The 26211-nt window shown below is 38.1% G+C and overlaps 1 protein-coding gene across 1 annotated transcript in view; it reads left to right on the plus strand.

Moving 5' to 3' along the window:
- The window catches only part of LOC145665953 (1-acyl-sn-glycerol-3-phosphate acyltransferase alpha-like), a 91883-nt gene that overhangs the window by 20352 nt on the left and 45320 nt on the right, over positions 1-26211 (plus strand). The window contains exon 2 of the mRNA XM_081733059.1: positions 21147-21343. Coding sequence (XP_081589185.1) covers positions 21147-21343 — 197 coding nt within the window. The remainder of the gene's footprint in view (positions 1-21146; positions 21344-26211) is intronic.

Raw genomic sequence — 26211 nt, forward strand, 5'->3', positions numbered from 1 at the left:
TGGAATTTAGATTTGTCAACTCAGATGTACTCGTATTCTCCTTAGCCATCTTACCGTTGTTCCAAGCACATGCGGACAGTCCTCATTCTCTGGGAGCAGAAGAAGAGGATTGGTTACTCCTGGTAATGTTTTGGTTCTGGCTGGTAGGAGGAGGCGCCCGGTCATAGTGTTCTAACAGCTGGATTTCCTGGTCCTCGTGACGGAAGGAATTTCCCTGTGGTCTATCCGTTTGGCGCATCCCTCCCCTCCTACCGCGGGCTCCACGAACGTTGTTGTTGTGAGAGGAGTGGGAGTTCCCCCCACGTGACCAGCCAGACGACCCACCTCCGCTGCTCTGGTGGCGAGGCGGGGATCGCTGGTGGTTGTTTTGGTTCGTGTTTTGATGTCTCGTTCTCTGGTAAGGACGCTAGTTTTCTCTCGTTCTATTCTTTTTACGAGCAGCGTGTTTACCACTGTGGCCAGAGGGGTTATTGTCCTCGTTTTCCATGCTCACTTGGAGCATGTTGACCCCTTTCCTCTGGTTACTCTGGAAAAACTGGTCGCGATTCGTCATCGACGACTGCAGTTCCTGTACTAGATTTAAAAGTTCTGCTATTGTCTTTGGGCGAGAAGAGACTATCGCCCTAAATAGCCAGTTCGGGAAATGACGCGGAAGTACCTTCAGTAATGTAGCATCAGACATTCTAGGCTCTAATATGCTATTTTTGTGTAACAAATCCAGCAGATACTCTGCGGGGGATTTGTGTACACGATTGTCAAAGTGGGAGGTGAGAATAGTAGCCCGTAGGTCTGCCAGCCGCTCTTCGCTAAGGTAACACTGTTTGAAGTTTTGCACAAAATCTTCGTAAGTGTGGATTTTGCTCCGGTTAACTTGAAACCACTGGTAACAAGTATTCCGAATTGCTCGCGGTATGAAACTGAGTCTCATCTCATCCGGTACTCCAGTGACCTCAAAGTACCGGTCGAGATCTTGGAGAAAGTTATAGGTTTCTGTCTCAGATTCATTTCCAGCATACACAGGTAAGGTAACGTCCCTGTGTATGAGACCAAAAGCTGTTGCGAGATGCTGTCTCGTCTCATGATTACATGAGCGAGACGTCGACGGGACAGGTTCTGTCTCGCGGGAAGTAGCGAGGTTCCCAGGTTGAGAATCAGGCAGATCGCGACTCGAGATGTCGTTCGTAGATGGCGGTCTTTCTTGTGTGCCGGAGACAGAGATGTTAGCGAGTCTCCCTTCTATCACCTCGCTTGTCTCCTTCTGGATGGAGCTCTTCCACTCCTCCATTTTCTTCTCGAGTTGTGCACACACGTCATGAACGGTCTCTTGCATCTGTTGGATGCTACCGTTACATTCCGACCTGATCTCATCGAGTGGCGTTTCCTGCTCTAGTTCCCCCCGGATCCTGGCTAATTGGGAAGCGAAATTCACTTCCACTCGCCTGACCTGATTATTTAGAGTAAGTGTGGTCTGTTCTACACGAGACGAGACCTGTCTAACACTCTCAGAAAGCTCTGAGTAATTCTCTTCTAATCTCTTAGTGGTTTCCGTGACACGAGAATTGAGATCTTCCCGAGCGCCTTCAATCTCCCCCCTCAGCTCTACAGTAGTGATTTCAAGTCGCTCTGTCAATTCCCGTTCACTCTGCTCAAGTCTTGACGTCATGGATTCTAACCGCATTTCAAGACGAGCATTGACCGACTCTATAGCTTGTTCAATACGTTCGCTATTTTGTCTTGTTTCATTTTGAACCTGTACAAGACTTCTATCTACCTTTGCTAAACCCTTTGAATTTTCTTCTAATTTCTTTTCTAACGTTTTCGCATTCTCGTCATGTCTTCTCGTACTTTCCTCTAATTTTGCTTCTATTTCTAACTTTAACTGACTTGCATTTTCTTCTTGTCTCCTCGTGCTTTCGTCAATTTTTTTAACAAGTTCACCCAAAATGGAAGCTAACTGTATGGTACTAATATTTTCAAAAGAGTTACCTACATTTTCGGCTGGGCTAACGCTTTGTTCCGCAAATTCTGTGGTTACCTCCCTTTCCTCCCGCAATGGTACTTCCGGATCTCTACTGGGGACTGGCGGAACTGTATCTACCGCGTCAGCGTCTCCCACAACGCTGATCGGACGCTCGCTAGCGCTCTGCTCGTCATTAACTCTATTCTCATCGGAGAGCTCCCCAGCTCTCTGAGCGAACTCTTCAAATACAAACTCTGTGTCCATATTTCTTACTCTTCGAGCCTGTGCTCGCGTTACCACCATTTACAAATACAAACGGAATTACAAGGTTTTCTTCCCCCCAAAGTTCTAAACAAACTGAATTCTCTAAAACACAGTACTGGTTGTCAAAATATTCAAGACACAAATAAATTTCAACACACAAGACACCTACGTTCTTGGAAATTTTTCGGGAAGAGAAACAAAACATATACCGAAATTTTAACACAAACTGTATGTTGACCAGCTAGTATATAACATATACTTCATGCCCTTTACGCTGATGGCGCCACTTTTATTGTGGCGCAAAAGCGTGAAGTATCGTGCCCTGCAGCTGGGTAGCCACTTTTATTGTGAGGTGCTAGGTAGCCAGAGCCAAAACTACTGTTTACCTAAGAACACCAACACAAAATAAAAAGAATAAATGAAGGAGAGTGGCTGGGAATATTCAAATTAACTGCAATATTTGCATAGAATGCAAAATACAAACTAGGTAAAAATGAGTTATTCCCTCTTGGAGATATGGTTCTCTCCTATAAGGGCCGCCACTCCCTTATGAAGTCGGTAGAGCAATATTATTTATGTTTTGTGGAACAGCAGATCTCAGGGCAATCTGCATAACAGCCATGCTCAAAGATGCTAAAATAGTGAGTTAGTTATAAATTTCAAATAAGGTTAAAAAAAAATTTAATCTGACAATAAAATTTACAGGTAGCAGCCTGTAAGTTATCTCACTATTTCATGACTGTTATTTGGTTCCTTGGGCAGAATTCTCTCTGAGCCCCATACAGAGAGGTGGTCAAACATACACAATCAAGGGGAAAATGCCTCCTTGAATCACACTCCTGAAAACAAACATATCATTAGCACAGGTACTCACCATACAGCAAATTGAATACACAGTTGTTCTGGTAAGAGCTGGCAGTTTTATTTTCCACAATGGAATCAGGAACATAAAATAGGATGGATGCGTTGATATCCAAACTTCGATACACTAATAATTATCACCATTTCCGTAGTGCACTACACACACACTTTTAAGATATATATATATATATATGCTAGATAATGGTAACACACGAAAAATAACAAAAAAGGAGAAGGTAGGATGAACCTAAAGTTAGAAAAAGTCTGTCTGACCTTTCAAAAGAGAAAAAATATATATATATATAGAGATATTTACAACATTCTTTATCTCCTCATAATTTTGAGTTTTTTGTCTCTAACAGTTTTAGAGGAGGGAGGTATTCCACTGAAACATATTTTAACATCTGTGATATAAATACACAGATTGAAGATAAAAATAAAACACAATTTAATTTACTGGTTCACTGTTCCGATAATCACTCGCTGTTCACAAGTTCTATGTTGTAAGACACAGTGTCCTCCTAGATTCCCATTCCACTGAAATGTAAAATGTTCTGTAGTAGATATGGTAAGCTGGACTTCACACGTTCAATGAAGGAACTTTTAGTAGCTCCTATTAACAAGCAAAATATAATTACTGAAACCTTGTACTAAATGTCCAAGGACAGGCACAGCTTAGAGACGTTGCTGGCCTAGGTTTTTATATCTCTAACTGAGATATCGTAAAGTATGTAATTCTTTCATGTTTGAAAAACTGAGTTTTCCCATATTAAAATTGGGAGGTGCGACGAGATTCAAATTATGTTGTCTCTATTGAGCGTCCATAGCACTCAGAGATTGAACAATTAGAAACTGGAGATTTCAAATTTTATCTTCCATTGTCACTATATGTAATAAGCACCACTGATGAGAAACTGCAGATATGTGTAGGTCTTACACATTTTAGTAATATGATTATAGCTTTATAAAAAAAACTGAGTTCTACACACTCGCGTATTACAGTTGTTCACAGGACAAATCCAGGGGAGCCGGAAAACAACTTGCTCACACCTCGTCCTGGGTATCGAACACTTTGTTAGTGAAGTCAGGTGACTTCCTTTGAACCGAAAAACTATATGTTGTTGCTTCACGAATCTGACTTGAACTCCCCCGTTCTCTCAGGAAAACGAGTATATGTTTCTGGCAAAAACAAGGAAACGAAAAAACTCGCTTCCTCTAGCAACCTTTGACAAAAGGTTCTCTGCCCTGAGGCGGTTTGCGTGTGGTCCGACCTGCACAATGCACTTGTTCAGTCACTATCCGTAGCCAAATTCACCCTTTCTTGGCTGACACGTGCTGCCCCTTCACTGAGCAACGGCCAACACTGAACTTTTTGCTCGCAGCAGAAATTATGCAAGTTTTTCGCACACTTTTGTTTTTCTTCACTTGTTACATACAAATAAAATTGAGAAACATATGATATTATACATCAAAATAAAGGTAAACAGTCAAAGAATACATATATATACAAATTATGAACTGTCATCTCTCTCAGAAGCAGCAGTACACCCAATTTCTGTCGCTGTCGTTCAAACTGTCTGCTACTAATGCAGCCATGTTTGCTTGGAGAAAGATTGAAGGAAACATCTTTGTTAATCATTTATTTTTCACAAATACAAGATCCAAGTGTCTTGTTCGATAAGGGAAACACGCTGTTAAAATAAATCAGAATTTTGTGCGGTATTTCCAAGAACGTGTATTAGCTTACGAGGAAGGTCCATAAACCGTGAGAGTTGGATTTTGATGAAAATTTGTGACAAGGTTCAGTTCGAGTTGCTAAGTAACGTAGTAATAGTCACTCGATGCGCAAATGCTTCGTTGAGCTGCTACACCGACGCCATCTTGAAATCCTGTAGGCAATGTCCAAGAATACCTTTTTAGCACAAAAATGAAAAAGCTTTTGATATATCTGACTTCAGTATTGTAAACCAAGGTAAATCATCTATATGTGAGAGTACTTCCAGTGCATGACCGCCATCTTGAAAGGCGCCATATTGAATCGCCGTCAAATATGATAAATGGCAAGGGGGTTATGTGGGGTATCAAATAGCACTGGAATTTACTCCTAAATTCATTTCCGTAACCAAAATTTAGATATCTGTTTTCACTTCAGAGTTAAGAGCCCTCTTACCCACAGGAACATATAAAAACTGTGCGAGTTAAACTTGTCATGAAACACGGTCATGCGAGCACTTGCATAATTTTAACTAATGCAGTAGTTAATGCAGTACAATAGTAACCATACCAATCAGATCTTGAGACTAGTAAGAGAAATCGTTAATTAAATTGAAATTTCTGTAGTGAAAAATGGAATATCAGCATGCTACAAGTTATACCTATTTCAAAGTGCGATATAATAGACTGTTGGTCGATGAAACACACGGCTAATAGTACTGACAAGCAGAGAATACCAAAGGGATAGTTTTGATATATATTAGAAAAATTATATAAACTGGTACATATTAGTTGAACGACCAAAATGGTTCGGATTCCACTATAATCAGTAGCCCACGTCTCTAGTGTAGCAGGCGTGTGGGACGTTGAATTGTATCAAACCAAAAATCTCTTTTAGGCACTTTTACGTGGTCCATTATAGTGTGTTAAGTTTTATTCTCCAATCTAGAAACCTTACGCAAAGACCATCATTGTTGCAGAATATTGCGTTCCTTTCCAATACTCATATTTGACGACCTATAATTTACCGTGCATATTACGAAGTTAAGACAGTTTCTCTAAATACAATTGATTTATTGCTGCCACATTGAACAGCGAAGGAGATTTAAATTATCAGTTCACAGCCAATTCTAAGAAGATACACCTGGAAACTTAGAATTCACTTTTCTTGTGTCTGTTCTGCTATTAGTGATAAGAGAATGCATGCACAACTGCTAAGAATATGTGGCAGTAAAGATTATTACAAGATTCAATTCCAAGTTGCAATCCATAAAACAAGCCTCTTTCTTCCTTTTCCCTTCAATATAAAATAATTAAATATCTGCATCTTTCCACCTTTAACGATAAAACACTTGCTTATAATAAGGGCAAGACTAGTTTTCATATCAAAATTGTGATAAATGATTGTAGCAGGTGTTCACTTGTTCGATGTACAAGTTATATGGCAGAATTTTCATAAAGAAAATACATTCTGTTGTGTATCATCAATTTTGTGCGCCAGTTCTAAAGGAAATGCTTGCATATGCACGGCAGAAATGTGAGTACGTAACAGGAGCAATAGTTGGTTCATTTACAAATGTTCTGAAGACTAGTAGAAAATAGTGTCTGTGGTCATGAAGATTGTGACGAAAGTGCATTTGTTAAGTGTTTGCACTGCTCCATGATGCTGTGTGCTAATCACTACGTTTTGGATCTCCATCATCACATTGAAGAGCAAAAGGTTAGTAGGTTAATATTTGCTTATGTGCAATAGTTTATATTATTTTTTCTAATATTTTTTTTCTATTAATTTTCTAATAACTTCAAGACAGATTCTTTAAAACCATATATGCTAACTAACCTAACTTATATTACAGCATTTAAATGCTTTGCATAATCGCAACACACATAGACTCATATATATAGCGATTTTGAAATAGGCATAATTTGTTACAGTGCTGCTATTCCATTTTTCGCTACAGGCATTTCAATTTAATTAACGATATCTCTCACTAGTCTCAAGATCTGATTGGTATAGTGGCTATTGTAGATCAAATAACTACTATTGCATTAGTTAAAATCATGCAAGTGTTTGCACGACCGCATTCCATATTACAAATGTTACTTTCTCAGTTTTTGTATGTTCCTGTGAGCGAGAGAGCTCTTAACTCTGAAGTGAAAACAGATATCTAAATTTTGGTTACGGAAATGAATTCAGGAGTAAATTCCAGTGCTATTTGATACCCCACATGACCCCCTTGCCATTTATCATATTTGACGGCGATTCAATATGGCGCCTTTCAAGATGGCGGTCATGCACTGGAAGTACTCTCACATATAGATGATTTACCTTGGTTTACAATACTGAAGTCAGATATATCAAAAGCTTTTTCATTTTTGTGCTAAAAGGGTATTCTTGGACATTGCCTACAGGATTTCAAGATGGAGTCGGTGTAGCAGCTCAACGAAGCATTTGCGCATCGAGTGACTATTACTACGTTACTTAGCAACTCGAACTAAACCTTGTCACAAATTTTCATCAAAATTCAACTCTCACGGTTTATGGACCTTCCTCGTTAGTACGTAAATATTAATATTAAACACAGAAAATAAGTCAAATCAGAGTATACATTTTCAAATTGGTGTTGCATTTCGGGAACTAAGTAAAAGGCTCGCTGGCCAGGTTACTGGTTTCTGGTGAGAAGGGGGGAGGAAATGACGCTTGAACTCGGTGCATTGGAAATCACACCTATAGAAAGCTAAAATTTCGCATGTAGAAGCGAAAAAGTTTATGGCTTTTGAAACAATACAAACGCTCTGTTTCAACACACTGTATCAAACTCAGTGTAGATTCACCAAGGAAGTTCGAAGGCACTTCCTGTGTATAAAGATACTTATTTAGTTCCTATTCTGGTAATTTCTTTCCATGTTAAGTTGCGAGAGACCTCACATCATGTTGTCTAGGCGACAGCAAGTCGGGAAAGAAAAAAAAAAACTTCTCTCAGCGCTAGCTCTCTTCCAAGCGTACTGAAACTCATGTATGATTCCTATAGAATCTCTCATTTCCAATTTAATTAATCCTTCATCTATGCTTGTAATATCATTCCTTCCATAATCCCCTGTATGCTATACATTATGCAACGACGCAGTAAATTATGCAACCCATTTATACACTATATAATGCCTATAATTGCAGTAAACACAAATGAAATAAATACAACTAAATAAATACAATATAATACAATATTGTATTAATATTTACGTACTATGCTGGTGTTTCACACTTCATTGCTAATAAATCAAAATAATATGCACAGAATATGCTAATGATAAGCAAATAATTATACCACAAAATCCATTATATTTACATATTAATATGCAAATGTGCCCCTCATCTGCATTTAGATATGCAGATGATGGAGAAGGACATGGGCCTTCTACACTTGGACTAAAAAGATCCAAATATTTCGTAATCCAAAATGTGTATTTGCGTCACTACTACGTGATAAAAAAAAAACTGTCCACATATCTATAGTGCAATTTTGAATTTATTTTTTTTTTTTTCATTTTCGATAGACCTCCAAGAAAATGAACATAACTTAAGATTCAACTATGGCGGTATCTTCAATATGAATGGCGTACATTACAAACCATTCCATTTTCCTTCCTATCACATATTGATAAGTGTTCAGACAAACACTCAAATCTCGAATGCGACCGCACGAAGATTTTGGCATAATTTGTCGTTTCCACATGGAATAACTCTATAGGTATTGTCTACATGTTCAGCCGAATCTCCATGGAAGTTATTCCCTTCATCACCTTCGTTTGAGTCGTCTAAATTTTTGTTAGCTTCCGTGTTGGAAATAATTAAAAGGTTTACAGCTTCAGATGACAAATTCTTCATTTTCTTATGAAATGATTTGCCCAAAAAGAAATGAAAGGATCTGTTGTTGCCAAAAGCCTTTGGAACTTACCATGTTTTCAATACGAAAACAGTTTCGAGAGAAATTCTGACAAGCAGACAAGAATTCAGACGGTCTAGACGATGAATTCGATAAAGATTCGGCTGAACGTGTAGACACTTATATGGTTGAGGATGAAGCTTTCGCAAAAGAATTAGAACAACAATTGTTTCGCTGAAAATATCTTCAGTAAATTGTCCACTGATTTCGCGTGTTTATTCTTTATATAACTCCTCCTGTACCATTACCACGCTAAATAAACACCAAAAATGAATTGAATTCAGGCCTGGTCATACCGAAAGTGAAAATGTTTACTATTTGCCTAAACAAACAGTTAAATTTTCGTATTTTGTTTTGTTTAATCTTGTTTTTGAGGCGAGAGATAGAGACTGGGCGAGATAAAATCAAATCTGTCTCGCCTCGTGACCAGGACTGGTGATATTCAAGAAACAGTTCACATTCGTTTCGAGATAATACATTAACGACATCTCAAGATAGACTAATTTTTCCTCTTGTCGCATCTTGTGAGCATCACTAGTTAATATAAAAACTACTAATACTATAGAATTAAACTCGTTTGGACCCGACACTACTCGAGACTTGAGCAAATATCGAGTCGAATTGGAGATTTTTGAACCGAGTTCTCGAGTGGATATAAAATATTTTTATTTCGAGTGAAGCCAAATTTAAAGAAAATTTGTTTGAACTTGCTCATCCCCAACCCTCGAACAGAATGGGTCCACAAAAGGTAAACCAATATTGTGCGTTCGTGCTGTACTTTGCAGTAAGGAACAATGCTGTCATAATTATGAACTACCCAAAGATGTTAATGTTCTACAAAATTGATACCTTAGAAGTGCATGGTTCTTATCGAAACATCCCTTCCACACAACATCATCACCTGAAATCGTAGAGACAATCGCAGACGGAGGCAAGTCAGTAACTAATAGTTTATTTCTAAACTTTTGGGCTAGCATTTATTTGAACATTTACTATAAATTATGTCGACTAGTGGAAATAAAAAAAAATACAATTTTCCTTTGTATTATGAAATTTGTATTGATTTTTTAATGTTTTACTCTCATTTTGGTAGTTTCAAAGTATCTAGTTAACGGGATAAGTGTTGTGACTTTTCGGCAACACTGATAGTTGCTTAGTTAGCTGTTCTTGTTTCTTGAAATGGTTTGGTCAGGTTGTCACAATTACTGATTGCATGATAGGTTTAAGTTAACAAGGTTAATCAAAATTTAGTTATTTTAGGAGATTTCCTCATAACAAAAGATTCAAGAAATAAAGATAGTGTTAGTTTTTCTTTGTCACTACTTCCCCAAAATGCAATAAAATAGATTCTTCCATTATCTACACTGTTTTCTTTATTTTCTCTTTGGGGTCGTGAGCCAAGATCTTTGGTCATAAAGTTCTTGAGGAGGGGGAGGCAAATAGGAGAAACAATCACGTTTTGTCTTGTGTATCCACCCTCCTCCTGATGATGAGACAACATCTTGACAAATCATAAAAGTAGGATAGCAAACACCAGTACAATACACTTTTTTTATTTCTTTATTGAGGACATATTTGGAAGCTGTCTTTTCGGAAAATTTTGTAGACGGAAACAATGAACTTAGGTAACATTGCATATTTGCGGCTGCGGTTTCCGGTCTTCTGTTATTGCACCCTCGGTAAAAATATCCTAGTTCAAAAATATACGGCTCGCTTTGATTTTTCCTTCAGTGCAGAAATTCGAGGCGTCGGTCTGTCTGTCTCTGACACTCTTTCTTCTTCCTATTTTCAATGCATTATACACACACACACATATATATATCTATATATCTATATATCTATATATCTATATCTATATCTATATCTATATCTATATCTATATCTATATCTATCTATATATATATATATATATATATATATATATATATATATATATATATATATATATATATATATATATATATATAAGGGAAAAAGACACGTGTTTAGTTCCAATGTGATGTAAAGCCTCTGGGTTTAGAACAGATTTGTTTCCGCTGCCCACCAAATTTTTTTCTTACGGTAACTTGTTTTATGAAGGCAGAAAAAGGACCTATTGGCTTGTTTAAGAAGGAAAATTTTTTAGTCAAAATAAAGCAGTTGTTTCTTTCCGTAAACATAAATTTAGGATAAATGGATTTATGGCTGCAAGACGGATCCTCTCACCAAAACCAGAACTGATATCTGCTTAGCTTTTATTCGTCAGAAAAGGAGGGGGAGAAAAATGCTGTCGGTACTCCACTACTTTTTTATGGTTTTGTTTTGATTTTGAGGAAAAAACTAGTGTTTCAGATTGCAAACAGTTTGAAATATTATTTCAGAATAATAATAATAATAATAATAATAATAATAATAATAATAATAATAATAATAATAATAAAATAATAATAATAATAATAATAATAATACATTTTTAGTTAAGCTCATTCTAGTCTTTCTTGTAGTTATTAAAGATTAATCTCTTAAGTCTCAATTGTTAAGAAAACGTTTAGATGAAAGTGCATTTAAGTTGTGAAATATATATTACTAACGCTGCATGTTTACTATAAATACGGCTATTTGAGTTACCGTTCTTACCAAGTTATTTGAAAGCTTTTATCTTGCAAGTAAGATTACTCAAATGTAACATGCCAATTTCATTCATACTTCACATAGACAGACTACAGAAAACCGGCATTTTTTAATACCGAGAATGTGGGGTGTAAAATCAAGCATTGTGAATCGGAATGAGTGGATAAGCATTGTGTAACAATGCAACTATGAAACAAAACTATGTAAACTTTGAGTATACATTATTTTAAAAGGGTCGAATGAAGACTACATTATTCCAGTATTGATTTGCGAGACCGCGAGACCAACGCGAGAAGTCTCGCGCGAGAGCGCGAGACGAGACTTCCGAAATTTTGAGAGACGCGAGACGAGAACTTAGGTCTGCGAGACGAGACGAGACGCGAGACGAGAACAGCTTTTGATTTTGCGAGACGAGACGAGACTTGTTTCAGTTCTCGTCTCGTTTGGTCTCGCGCCCATGCCTACTTACTGCCCTAAAAAAATTGTGTTTGATACTTTCATGACTACTTGAACATCACTATCAACTCATTTCTACTTTTTGCTATTTTTGGCACCCCAATATAAACAATTAGCTTAGTTTTTAGTGCAAATTCAAATGAAACTTAAAAAATCATATTATTAGTTATATAAAGTACAGTCAAAGAATTTTAAATTTTTAACCTCCAAATTCTTTAAAACCTAGAAGTAAATCATAATATATTAAAATAAAGTAATTAGTCATATGGTTCTTATAATTTGGAAGATAAAGTAAAAAGTTGGAAATAAATTCCTTCCTGGGAATTTATAGGTCAGGGAAAAAACCCGGGAATATTCCCATTTTTAAATTCCTCCCCACCGGGAATATTCCCACTGCCCATCACTAGTCCGGATCCGATGCATATTTCGTGGGTGAGCCCCTGACCTTGAAATGAAATGAAATTTTTGAGTTTTACGTCCCACGGTTAGACTAAAGGAGACGGTGATGATGAGTTATGAATGAAATGGTGGAATGAAGAAAGTGGGAGGAAACGGGAGAACCCCGAGAAAACCCACGCACACGGTGTTTGTCCACCACAAGCCCCTGACCTTAGTTATCTAACAGAGTCAGCACGGGCATGGAGAAGAACCCACACGGAAACACATTCATAAGGAGCAGGCGCGTCTACGATGGTGGGTATACGCAGAAAAAAGTTGTTTTGCAGTGAGACATTGGCCTCTTAAAGCACTTAAGTCCATAACGGCTTCCTAAAGAAGTTTTACATGATTACAAAACATACAGTTTGCATTACATCTTGTAACATTATTACGTATGTCACAAGTAAGATTCCAATTGGTAACTATACATTACTCTTGTGGAAAAAATACATATTTCTGTCATTAATTTTACAAATTTATATGGCCCTAAAATAGAAGTCAGTTAAAATAAAATACTTTACAAGTGTATGTAATAACTGGACATCGGAATCTTATACATTTAAAATTCATAAAATATGAATGCTGTTGAATATGCACTAACAATGCAATAAAAGAGAACATTTTCAAACATACATCAAAGTTGTGACAAATTTTTGTAGATGAAGTACAACATCGAAGGTTTGCTTTATCTTTCGACAGTTACAGTTTATATACTCCTTACATAGTCTCTAGGATTTCTTCACAATTGTATTTTAAAGTACATTTACTTTACACGAAATAATACAAGATTCACTTTTCTACACGTTTCCACTGTACAAAAAAAAAAAAAAAAAAAAAAAGGTTTCGGTTTTAAGAATTTAGTCCTTTCCGTAATTAGCCTTACAGTATATCACAAAATGCTTCTCTTCATTTTTTGGTGTCAGTTTGTGACATTTGTAGGCACAAAATGACTCGTTGACATCAATAGATGTAACTGGACAATATCAGTTCAGAGGAGGAAATTTATATATTTTCTGGTAAGTTGAAATTTAACCCTTGAAGGTATTTTCCCCGTGGCTTCAACTATTTTGTAGTCGGAGTTTCTGGCAATAACATCCGCCAGTTTGTCTTCCACAAAGCTCCCAAATTTACTACCCGCGAAAAGTTGTAGTGACGTTTATGAGGACTGGCCAGCTTAGTTACTCGTGGTTCGCTGAGCAAAGTAGACGGTTGGTGGTGATTGGCTACCCTCTTACCACACTCCCAGTGACGAGCAGGTCCAAGCGCGGGAAACCAACGACGTTATACCTTCTGGACTTTAGGAACTTACTGGAGCTCGTGTTGAATTTCAACTAGAGCTAAGCATTCACTGACCAGCATTCTTCGCGTCTCTTGCTTCTGAATTGATGTCGACACAATGTTACAATGTTTATCATTGCTAGATTTGTCTTAATGTCTTGTCAATTGTATGTGTCTTTGCTCTGCTGATCGGTTGCTAACATTATTGGTCCTCCATAAACTAGACATTCTTCCACTCTCTAATCGCGAAAGCCGTTCTGTTGCATAGACATTTAATGCATTGAAAACACAAACTAAAATCGGATTTGTTCCATGCTCTAAACATGCATCTGAAATAGAAACTTATAAAATATGATGAATATGTTCTTAAGCACTAATATATGCTCTAACCTTTGAAACATGCATTAAAAGCAGCGGCGAAGCGTACTATGAGGCTCTGAGGCCGGGCCTACCCTGTTTTCTACCGTATATTTTCTTTACCTTCGGTTTCTTATAAAATAAAATCAATACTTCAACATTTCAGTTTTTTCGGTAACAAAATAGCAGAGTGGAAACACTCGGAGTCCCTTCCGTCTGAGCCTCACCAGCTCGCTAGACAGGTTTACGGGCTATGCTGCTCAGGAAGCAAAACTATTTTAACTTGGGATTGCACGCATTGTTGGGTAGGTGCGAAAGCTCATCTCTGGGAGTTTAGTTTTAGCGTTGCAGGCGTCTTTCAATGCTAATATGTTATAAAGTGATTTCCTTAACACAGAGTAGGAAGTTTCTGTGTAGAATTGTTTTTTTTTTCTACATGGGGCCTGGTCCATAATAGTATATATAATATCGGGTGTTGCAAAATAAGTGTTACAAGTCTTGAGAGGTGAGTCCTGCCACTGAGACAAGAAAAAAAGTTCTCTTGAACTTTCGGCTATCGGACATAGTTTCAGATCTACAAGGTGCCGAAAGCGTGGGAAATTGACTTTCGGACGCCAATAGTTCGGAAACTATCCAACGTAAAAAGGGCGGGTAAAAAATTCACTGAAGAAGGCATACCTGCTGTATTGAATTTTGCATGTTTCACAATCCTACCATGCACGCGCAAGGGATTCCCCAAAGGGCCTGGATCCGAAAACCCGGTTCCAGAACCGGATCTTAGGAACCGGTTCCAGATCTGGATCCGAAAACCCGGTTCCAGAACCGTATCTTAAGAACCGATTCTAGATCTGGATCTGAAAACCCGGTTCCAGAACCGGATCTTAGGAACCGGTTCCAGACCTGGATCCGAAAGCCCCCAAAGACCCGTAAAGGAGGCAGAAAGTTCACCTTCAAAAAATGCAAAGAGGACCATGCGCTTGTGCCTTCCCCGCCCAGACCCGCTTGTGCCCCCAGAAAAAATTTTGGTCCACCAGGGGGGTTTAGCCAAATGAGTTGGCCAGTTTGCCTGTTTAGCCAGAGTTTGCCAGTTACCCAGTTTATTTAGCCAAATGAGACAAGCTGCCGCTGCCTGGGTGCCTGCCTGTCGCTTCTACCATTTCATCTAGCATACTGCTCACAGCCTGCCAGCAGCTCGGGTTTAGCGTAGGGATGGTCACAAAGTTTCGGTTCCAGCGAAACCGGTTCCACAAGGAACCGGTTCTTGGAGATCCGGTTTTCAGAACCGGTTCCAGACCTGGATCCGAAGAACCGGTTCCGGAACCGGATCCGTTCAGACCCGAAAACCGGTTCCACCAGGAACCGGTTCTGGCCATCCCTATGTTGTACAGGCTCCCGACATGCTTGTGTGTTACATTTTGTTACTCCTACTGCACAGTTGTGAACAATCAGAGCTTTAAGACGTTTCTTCCTATTTCTCATGTCGTTTTACTTTCCATATGTATGGTGTTCCAGCTGTAGTGTTACATGTGTCAAATTGGTTCATTTTCGTCTTTGTCTTGGCATGTGTACTGTGTGTAAGATACATATTTCTGGAGGTATTTTGATATCGAGTACGCCATATGTCCCAGAAGACGTGAGACATGATATAAGTTTGTTATTTTCACGCTCTATCACAATTTGAACCATGGATTAAGAGATTTCTTTTCATATGTGTCGACTGTGAGACAATGTCCCAAACAAAGTGGGACATTGATACAATCGTGTTCTAGTTACGTTCTACCGAAAAGTGCACCAGATGTAATAGCAGAATGTAAAACGTTATTTTCCTAGTTTTCGCATGTGAGACGGTGTCCTAGCAGTAGTGGGACATGTTGACATTTGTCCATTAGCTACATGTCGATATCAACACACACATTGACCACATTTCAATATCGATCATGCGATCCCACTAGAGACATTCATTTAGTTTAGCCAGTTTCTTAGTGAGTCCCCTTACACAATTTCAACTTGTCCTCACTTGTTGCATCCTTATTGGTATGCAACCGTGCACATCATATTGCGTCGGTTTGAGGGAATATTAATGGTGAATTGGTTTTCATGTTCTTGACGCTAATCCTTACATTTCCGACGCTTTGAACTCACGTTTACTGAGTATGAGTGCATTTCTGGGCATTTTTCATTACGTCTTTCCACACATGTGAATCCCCCTGCTTCATCTCTTGTGCTCTACCGACGCTCCAGATGTCTTTCTAGAGCATTTGACTACAAATTCGCTACACTTAATACTCAGAACGTCACTGTTGGCCAGTATCCGTATCTGACGGTTATGCAACCACACACAACGGGCATGAAAGTGTCCGCCATTTTGTATTTGTTCCAGATATCGACTTAATACAAACGAATTATTGTTACCTGGTAAAACCTCATCAATTCATATCCATTTAGACCAACTTTCATTTAGCAGATTATTCGGGACTCCCTATTTTCCTTTGGGGAATCCCTTGCACGTGCATGGTAGGATTGTGAAACATGCAAAATTCAATACAGCAGGTATGACTTCTTCAGTGAATTTTTTACCCGCCCTTTTTACGTTGGATAGTTTCCGAACTATTGGCGTCCGAAAGTCAATTTCCCACGCTTTCGGCACCTTGTAGATCTGAAACTATGTCCGATAGCCGAAAGTTCAAGAGAACTTTTTTTCTTGTCTCAGTGGCAGGATTCACCTCCCAAGAGTTGTAACACTTATTTTGGAACGCCCGGTATAAGTCTGATACATTAAACATATGCATACATTTACAAACGCTACAATACAGTATAAATTAATTATATTTGTGTGTAATTTTAGTTGAGTTTTCCATTTCATAGAATCAGTGGAGTATTGACGATTTTGTTTCAGGAGAGGCTTTGCTAACTTCATTCCTTGAAATGTGAACAACAAAAGGTTGCGATAAAATTTCGGTGAGTGCTTAAGCCCGGAAGCACTCCCCCTCCCTTAAATATGTCATTGCATAGAATATAACATTAAATATCTTGCGTTGATTCAAATGAAGATTCTTCTGACCATTAACATTTCTAGTGAAGTCATTATCACGTGATACATTAATTAAATGCAATATTGTACTTATTTTGGGAGACGCAAGTAACAAACGCTTATACTTTCCAAGAAATTTGACAGTTAACTGTAAGAATGTACTTTCTTTTTCTCTCCCTCCATTTTCAAATAGACTACTTTTGCTTATATATTCATTATTTCTTGTTAAATTGAACAACAACCAAAAAACTACTATATATACATGCATATAAATTCACCTCTAAACAGTGTTAGAATTATAGCTAAGAAAGTTCTTTAAAATAAATAGATTTGGTAGTTTTTTTTTTTGTTTTGTTTAACTCAATAAGGAAAATATAATTGTGAGTCTAATGTTAAACATTTTATGATACATTAAATATTATTTCTGTTATTAGTTTGTCGGGCCTACCCTGCTTTTGGGATTACGCTTCGCCACTGATTATAAGCATTATAAAAATTCAAATTCGAGCTGTATTATTGTTGTTAGAAACCCATACCAAGTTTAACAGAGATACATATAAGCAAACAAAGTATACACTTGCATAAAAATCCAATGTCTAGTAATAAATGAATTTCATTTCTCGCTGTGAAATTACGGTAGACTTCCAAACTATATGAAGCAAATATTACAGGTAAAAAGTAAAATATTTATAAATTCTGGGTTCTGTTTCTAGACTAGTAACTTGTTCATTCACTTGTTAAACTTGTCTAAATATACGGGTATGTGTTTCTCGAACCTACAAGACTAAATTACTAGCTTTAATTCTGCGAATTAGTACTACAAGAGCACCAATCGAAACCCATCGTCAGCTGTGCCAGGCCCATGGGCCTAACGGCATGAGCAAGCAGTTCCTGCAGATTTTCCGCTCCTTATTGCACCACTGCCACGGAGTACCTGTTGATCAAGAAGTTTTGTGTTGAAGCAACTGACCCTAGAGCATAAAGCAAGGCGCACAGGGTCAGCATTGACATTTTTGCAACGATACAGCTGACGATGGATTTCAATCGGTGCTATGCACTGTACATTCAAAAACTTTATCACTGCTCGCACTTCACAGGCGGAGGGAGCTGGAACAGGAACGTTCATTTTCAACCACTGCCACGACGCTACTGAGAAAACTAGGGAACTTCCGCTGGCGCATGCGCCATCTTAGGAACGTACTCTCTGACGTACACGCAGTCGCTTTGCACAACATACGGTTTCCTAGCTATGGGACGCGTGGGAAACTTACTTTCTGGATGCGCCTCGTACATATAAAACACAGTTTGCTAAAATTTGCGTGGTACGAATTGATTGTTGCTATACCTTCGACATCAAAGCCACTTTCTCACTCGCCAGCAACCACAGGCTGAAGACATCTCAAACAAACAAAATAATTCTATAGTTAATCCACAGTTTCTCACTACACACACACTTTTCTTAATATTATCTGTACACCATTAATCCTCAATTGATGGTGCATATATGGCGCCAACTGTACCTAGGTAAACCTAACGTCCAATTATTAATATACTTTGATATAAACGAAATATTAAAACTTTGATTTGATTTTAAATTAGCAATGGTCAAAACCGGTTTTTATTAAGAACCGGGAACTGGTTTCTAGAAAACCGAAATTCGTAAAACCGACATTTCACTTTTCCTGAAAACCGGTTTCGGTTTTCTCCAAAGACCGGTTCGGTTTTTCACCGAAACCGGTTTCGTTTTTCTTGAAAACCATGTCGGTTTTCACCGATTTTATACCACTACTATTTTAAATGTTCATATAAAAATAACGAGTACCTGTGATCCCACAGTTGACTTCAACACAGAAACTGCAGAGTTTCAGAAGCAGAGTTCACACTTTTCTGCAGACAGTTGCGCGGTAAGAGTTATTTGTGAATTCTGTATACAGATCTTTCACATACAGTGAGTCAAAGCCTATCCGGTTATGCAAAAAGAATTGGGAAGTGGTTCAGTCTTGCGTGGGTCATTGTGGATCTGAAGTATGTTTTGAGACGCTGCAGTATTAAAACACGAAAAACTTCTCTCTCCGAGATGACAAGCAGGAGACGAAAGACTTTCAGTACTTCAAGAAACAACTCTCTTGTTTCTTCACCGAGTTTCTTGAAGTTTTCAAACAGAACTTTCAAATTTTTGGAAATGGGCAAAATTAACATCTGAGAGTAGTCGGTCAGGATTGACACGGTATTCTCTTAAAACGTCGCTAGTGTCTTGAGAGAAGTTACATTCTAGAATTGCAACCTCTATCGTAAAGATATTTCATTAGTCCAGGATGATGGTACCTAGACTTAATGTCGCGAATGATATTGCTCTAATATTCGTAATAGGTTCCACGTAATTAGGCTTCTGCGGTGTTAAATTATGCAACTATTTTTAGTCTTTTCGGGATATGCTTACTGCACGGTAGCTGAGGAGATATGAGTCCAAACTCTTGTAGTTTTGTTTCTATTGCAATCCACACGCTCTCTGAAACTCTTCCTCTGTTCTTTAAGCCTTCAACATTTGGATGAAAATGTTCACTGCCTCCACAGCTGCCAACACTGTTATTGTTGGCTACTGAAGAGCTATGCTTACTTATTCACAGAGTTCAAACATTAATTTACAGAACTATATAGACCAAAAAAAAAAAAAAAAAAAAACTCAGCCTTTCTGCACTTGGTCTGTAGAATCTTTGGTTTACTTGCGACCTCATCATTACATTCTGACAACCCTTCCAGATACTCAAAACCGTGAGAGCTGGCGTGTGAGCGGGGATTTAGTTCGAAAGGATCCAAAGTTTGTCTAGGCGCTCCAAACTCAATATAAGGATAAATTATATTAAAAGTATTTGAGAACAAGATCCTGAGACGAATATTCGGACCCAAGAGGAACGGGAATGGGGAATGGCGGAAACTTCATAACGAAGAACTACATAATTTATACGGTTTACCCAACATTGTTAGGGTCGTCAAGTCTAGGAGGCTTAGGTGGGCGGGTCATGTAGCTAGAATGGAGGAAAGTAGAAACGCTTTCAAAGTCTTGACTGGAAGACCAATCGGAAAACGACCGTTAGGAAGATCTAGGCGCAGATGGGAGGACAATATTAAGATGGATCTCGCAAAAATAGGAGTACAAAGTAGAAACTGGATGCAGTTAGCTAAGGATAGAAGTCAGTGGAGAGATTTTGTGAAGGCGGCATTGAACCTCCGGGTTCCATAGGCCACAGAGTTAGTTAGTTAGTTATATTAAAATATGTAAAATTATCCTAAAATTAGACTAAATTTACAGGTAAGTAAGGGGTTTCGGAAGTTGTACGATACTATACGTATATATGTAAGGAATCATTTTCCAGTTTATGTACTTTGTTTCCGGAGGAAGCACTCCCGGCCAAGTAAGTTTATGGTGCACAACATCGTATCCATGTGTTTTCTCGGGATACTCCCGTTTCCTCCCACTTTTTCATTCCAGGAATTCTACCATCATTCACTTGTTTTAATCATCAACTCCTTTAGCCTAAAGGATATAATTGTGGGACGTTAGACTGATAGACTTCATTTCATTTCATACATTATTTCCGAACACCACTTTTAAAAGACAGTTAAGTTAGTTCTATTGTTTACACTGCAAAGAAATTTGAACTCTCTGTTCAATATCTGCGATGTTGATACTATTAAAAGAATCGTCGTTGTTACTGGCTGTACTGATACCAAAACTTTTGCTGCTTTTAATTAAAATTTCTAATGAGCTCCTTTGTGGCAACGTAGTTAGCGCACACAACTGTGGTGTGCGAGACTTGGCGGGAGCCTATTGGCTCCAATTTCACGTTAAAACTGTAGGTCCACGTCTCATATAGCTTCGCTGCTGATAGGAACGTTAATCTATTATCAATACATCAGTCAATCAACTGAATAATATTATGCAAATGGAAGGACTAAAAACTAAACAAGACATTAGCTTGCTTTGTCGGAGTTTAACATTTACTTACGTTATCAAATGAGTTTTACTAGCCTCGAAGCTGTTATATCTACCTATTCTCTATTAACTCCCTATTCAAAGGACTTCGTAAATAAACTTCCAACACCTATTAATTCAAGTAGCTCCCCAAATATTTCAACGGCTTTAATATTGTGTTACCTTACAGACATTGACGTCAAGAGTTTGTTATTAATAAGCTGAACTGATTTCATGGTTTCTTTCATACTTTCTTTGCAGATGCTGCTTCTGCTGCCCGCAATGGAAGAATGGATTTCATGGATTATATGGATAGTGCTGGCCATTTTCTTCATGTACTATACCAGTGATCGAATGCGATACATAATATCTCACTTATTATTTTCTGTGTTTATAATACTAATTACTCCATTGTCTGCTCTGCCATTTCAAATATTTTATAGAAGAGGAGAGCCCAAGTAAGTATCCAAGACTACATATGACGTGTTCAGTGCAGAAGAAAATCAAGTCCACTTTTCCGTCATTTTGATCTTACTTTACCTTTGAGATTTCTACAGGGTGTGCAAGAAGTAGTGACTCACCATTTGAGTGATCAGTACAATTTTATTATAAGCAAGAATGGCATGAAACAAAATTGTAGATATAGAGTAATGATATAAAAATCAATTGCTTTACAGTATGTAATCCCTATTCTCCATTTGGCGGTCCACCTGGCGGCCATCAACATTGATACATGCATCCGGAGACGCACATTTCTGCACCCCGGTCCTGGCACACCGTCAAGCGTTACCCCACCCCAAACCCTCACGCCAGGACTCTGGTGATCATGTTCAATCACCGCATTTGGATTTTCAAGATGCCAATACACTCAGTGGTGACGGTTCACTGATCCTGACACATAGAACGTTGCCTCGTTCGTCTAGGCTACGTGGTTCTCGAAGTCGGGATTTCCCTCCAACCGACCGAAGGTACCACTCAGCAAACTTGATACGGTGTGGTGCACATCGACACGCTTGCACATCCGCAAAGTACTATTTTCGTGCACATCTGCACGGCATTTTTATCTTTATTTATTATTGTGCTAATCCGCACGCTCCCTGAGGCGAGGTGCGCAGAGGCGTGGAAACCTGTTTACATAGAAAAGGGAACTGACTATAAGAAATTGGCTACAAACTTATAAAATATGAAAATAAAACAAAACCAGTACAACATTACGCACATTCTTGCAAAACTTAATAACTACATACAATTTGCTACAAACTTATGAAATATTAAAATTAAACCACATCAATACAAAGTTACGCATATTCAAGCAACACTTCACAGCTACAAAATTTAGTTTGGATACAAACTTGTGCAAAACATATAAAAATATATGTTGATACTTCTGGACGATCTATAACATGCCGCTCAAGAGCATGGAAAAAAGCAATGACTACATAATTACATCGCATTCGATCCATATGCCTAGGCGACTCCGATAGGAGCCTTGTCGAGTATATTCGTAGTAACTGCACCTCGTCGAAAAAAATACATGGCTACAAACTTATGAATATTTACACATTACAATATCTAGCCTACTCGACTTCATGCACTTACCTCAATCTCCTGAGACATCTTTACAAGTCACCATCCTCTCCAAAATTTTCCAGTATTTGATTTATCTTGTCATCCAGCTTCATATATGTCAACCTTCTCCTCTTCTGGCTGTTGCCAAACACTTCCTCTCTGTTAAGAACATGGAAACTGGATGTGGCATCTCCTTTCAACACCTTTATAAGAGAGAAGAGATGCGGTGAATTTCTTGATATGGTGCTGTTCAATCGATGATGCCAACCTTCAACGACGTTGTTCGTCCTTTGCCTTTGCCCACTGCAGTTTTTCATTTTTTTGGTACATTAGCATTCTCCAGCCATTGTTCAATTAAATATTCATTGAACGCCTCAAACTTTTCTCCTGTTGGACAGTCCTCCATGATGACCAACCAACCATCGTCAACGCACTCCAGAGCCACAAGTGCCAGAGAAGTACACATCCGCACATGGTTGTGTATATATTCGTTTTTTGTGTACTCCATCATGCCGAGAGCCTTCCGCCAAATTGCCTGGTTAAAGGGATAGTTCCACCCTGAGACCTGAGCAGCGGGGAATACAGCCTTCAGAGCATTCACAGTTGCTGCTTCGAAGTCGACTTTCAGCAATTTTGGGTTAGCTCCACACCATGATTTTATGAATGAAAACAGATGTCTGTACGTGACTCACGTTCGTCGGGCAGCAATGCGTAAAGAACGGGCACGACCGAGTACTGCTATGTATACTTCCAATATCAGCATGTAAGGTATTTAGTTGTGCAAAATGTTTACAGGAACTCTTAAAAGTTCCATCCAAGAACCATTCCTCACTGTTTTTCAGTGCTCGTCTTAAAGCCTCATAACCGAAACACAAAATCCTTTTGTCTTCTTCTAATCTGCCGTATTGCAAGAATGAGGATCCATCCTCAAATAGGAGAATATCGTCAGGAAAGGAGACGTTGCTATCCGTTGGTGTGTCCTGTTTCAAGCCGAGAACGTTTCTCCTTGATTTTTTCAAATAGCCTTTCTTGTCGCTGTATATTGGAATTGTCACCAAATCTAAACTTTGGTTTACTGGTACTGTCATTTCGTCTTTGAAGATCTGACTTACCTTTGTAAATATTTCTTCCTCTGCTCTTCTCTTGAAATTTGCGAGTCGTTTTCTTATCTCGCAAGCAGCGACGTCTGGCATACATGTGTGATTTCTCTCTACAACTGCTGTTTCCTCCACCAACTTCACTTGGCCAGGACAGTTCGAAGTCCTTCTCTTCACACACAACTGAAAGAAAGATTCAGTTTTGATTAATTGTTTTATTTCATAAATGTACCAAATAATAATAATAATAATAATAATAATAATAATAATAATAATAATAATAATAATAATAATAATAATAATAATAATAATAATACATATGGATTTGATTAATTAAGTTTTCCAAAATAAATGTAATTAAAACTTTCAGGTATACTATAACCTCTCCAGCCTTCTGTTTACAAATTTCAAAATTCACTTATGGAGATATTAACGATTTTCACGTACCCATGTTGTAGAATCTCTATTTTTCCTCTGGAAATGATACTGATATCCTTCATGCACTAACAGTTCTTTACCCATAGAGGTCCTTGTGAACTCCATTGCAGATCAATGTGGTACTGCATTCGCAGTATCATGTTTTGGCCTTTTATAGTTTTCTTCACCACCACCCCCAGCACCAAGGCCAGGGAATCAGGTGTGCACACCTGGCCTCTGGGAACGTCGAGATGACAACAAGGCTTCCACTCCCACCTCCTAAGGCACGAAGCCAGGTGTCCGCACTTGACAGCTGGTAGCGTGGGGAAGAGCATGATGAGATTCGAAGATAAAAATACCGTGGGGATGTGCACGAAAATCGGACTATGCCGATTAGCACGCGTGCCGATGAGCACGTAATCCTTGATACGGCGATCGGGATCGTCCTTATTGAGAGCGTACAGCAGGCAAGGATGATACGGGCGCAGTTTGAGATCCTTGAAATCATACAGCCTAACCTACTGAAACTAACAAGTGAGTCACTACTTCTGCGGCACCCTATCTGTAAAGCTCTTTTCACAGTTTAAAAGATTAATGTCCAGATGTGGTAAATAAGTCTTATAATGTATTCAACTTTACTTAAATGTATAATATGAAAAGGGGAAAAAAGAAAAAAAAAGCTCTGTAACAAATGAGGGTTGGGAAACCCTGTATTGTGCAAATGAGATGCATGGGATAAGTCGTGATTGGGAACCCTTCACCCCTGGTGGGGATATTCATGAAGCTATATTCTTATGTCTAATTATATTGGAATATATTATCCATTTCTTAAGTTCGAACATATTAGATTCGATTGAAATGAGAAAACTTTTTATCGGACTTCTGAATAAAATAAAATAAAATAAATAAATACATGGTCGTGTTTATTATATATGGAATTCCCAGTCACGGCCCCCTTTTCCGTTTTATTAAAAAATAGAAGAAATAAAGAAGAGAAAAGAAAGTTGGGATAAGAAGAAAAATAGGGAAAGTAAGAAGATGAAAAAAAAGGAAACTGATACTGGATATTTTTTAGAAATATGGTAAAGGAAAGTGAATAATTATCGAATTGGGATCATTTCCAATAGCTATTGGGTAAATATTTGGTATTAAGGTGATCGAAGGTAGACACATGTTAACCCATACCTCTCAGACCTAGATCCATTTAACTCCAGCTACCGAATTATCCCAATCCAGCTCTGAGATAGATGAGAAAGTTTAATTTAACAGTTTATTAAATACAGTGAAACCTCTCAATAACGGACACCAATGGGACATGAATTTTTGTCCGTTACTGAGAGGTGTCCGTTACAGAGAGGTTACAGTAATTTAATTTCTCGCAACGGTAACTGTATGCAGTAATATACAGTAAATACATCATGTATGAGCATAACTACGTAAAATTCAATATGAAAATACTCTATTTAGTATGTATTTGAATTACTGGGAGGGATGAAGAAGAAATTGATTTCTGTTAAATAGTATTATTGCTGGGGATGTGTTAATATATTCGTATATTGCAATGCATGTATGGTAACAATTTTATTCCTACATAGGAGGGGAAAGTGGGGGGACGAGCGTTTTTAATATATTCAAATTCTCAGGACCTTCTCAAAAGATGCGTTAGGAATCAACTAACCGGTTAAACTCATTAGCAAGTGTCCTCTGAAAATCCTCAGTACAGTTGCGGAAAAAATATGTGTATGTATGTATGTTTGTGTACTGGCGGAATGGATGAAAAAGCAAGTTATTGTGATTACATATGTTTATTGACTCAGCCCCAATCACAAAGAATATCTTCTTAGAAAAAGTGAAAAAGGATGCCTGGAAAACTCCAACCCAGACTTGTTTTAGTATCATAAGTAAAGGAAAAATTTTACTTTTCCAAAAAAGTAAGAGGAAATATTGTTCGTTGAAAATGTTATTGTAAAGCAAACAGCGTTTGTTTCGTTATCTATGAAATTGTCGGGAAAAATTCAAGGCCCAGAGGAAAAAGGACTAAATTTGTTAGGGAAGGGAAGATCTTTTATATAGAATTCTTGGCCACACGACTGACCCTACATGAGTGTTATTACTTATTGAAGGTTTTCTATGATTTCCTCCAGAAAGTAGTTTATTGAGGGCAGAAAAAAATAATTTCAATTTCAGCTTGAAGCTGTTCTGTTTGATGGTTCACTGGTCTAGACTCATGATAGATACACCTG

Source organism: Thermobia domestica, chromosome 1 (assembly GCF_964235325.1).
Source record: "Thermobia domestica chromosome 1, izTheDome1.hap1.1, whole genome shotgun sequence".
Taxonomy (NCBI): Eukaryota; Metazoa; Arthropoda; class Insecta; order Zygentoma; family Lepismatidae; genus Thermobia; species Thermobia domestica.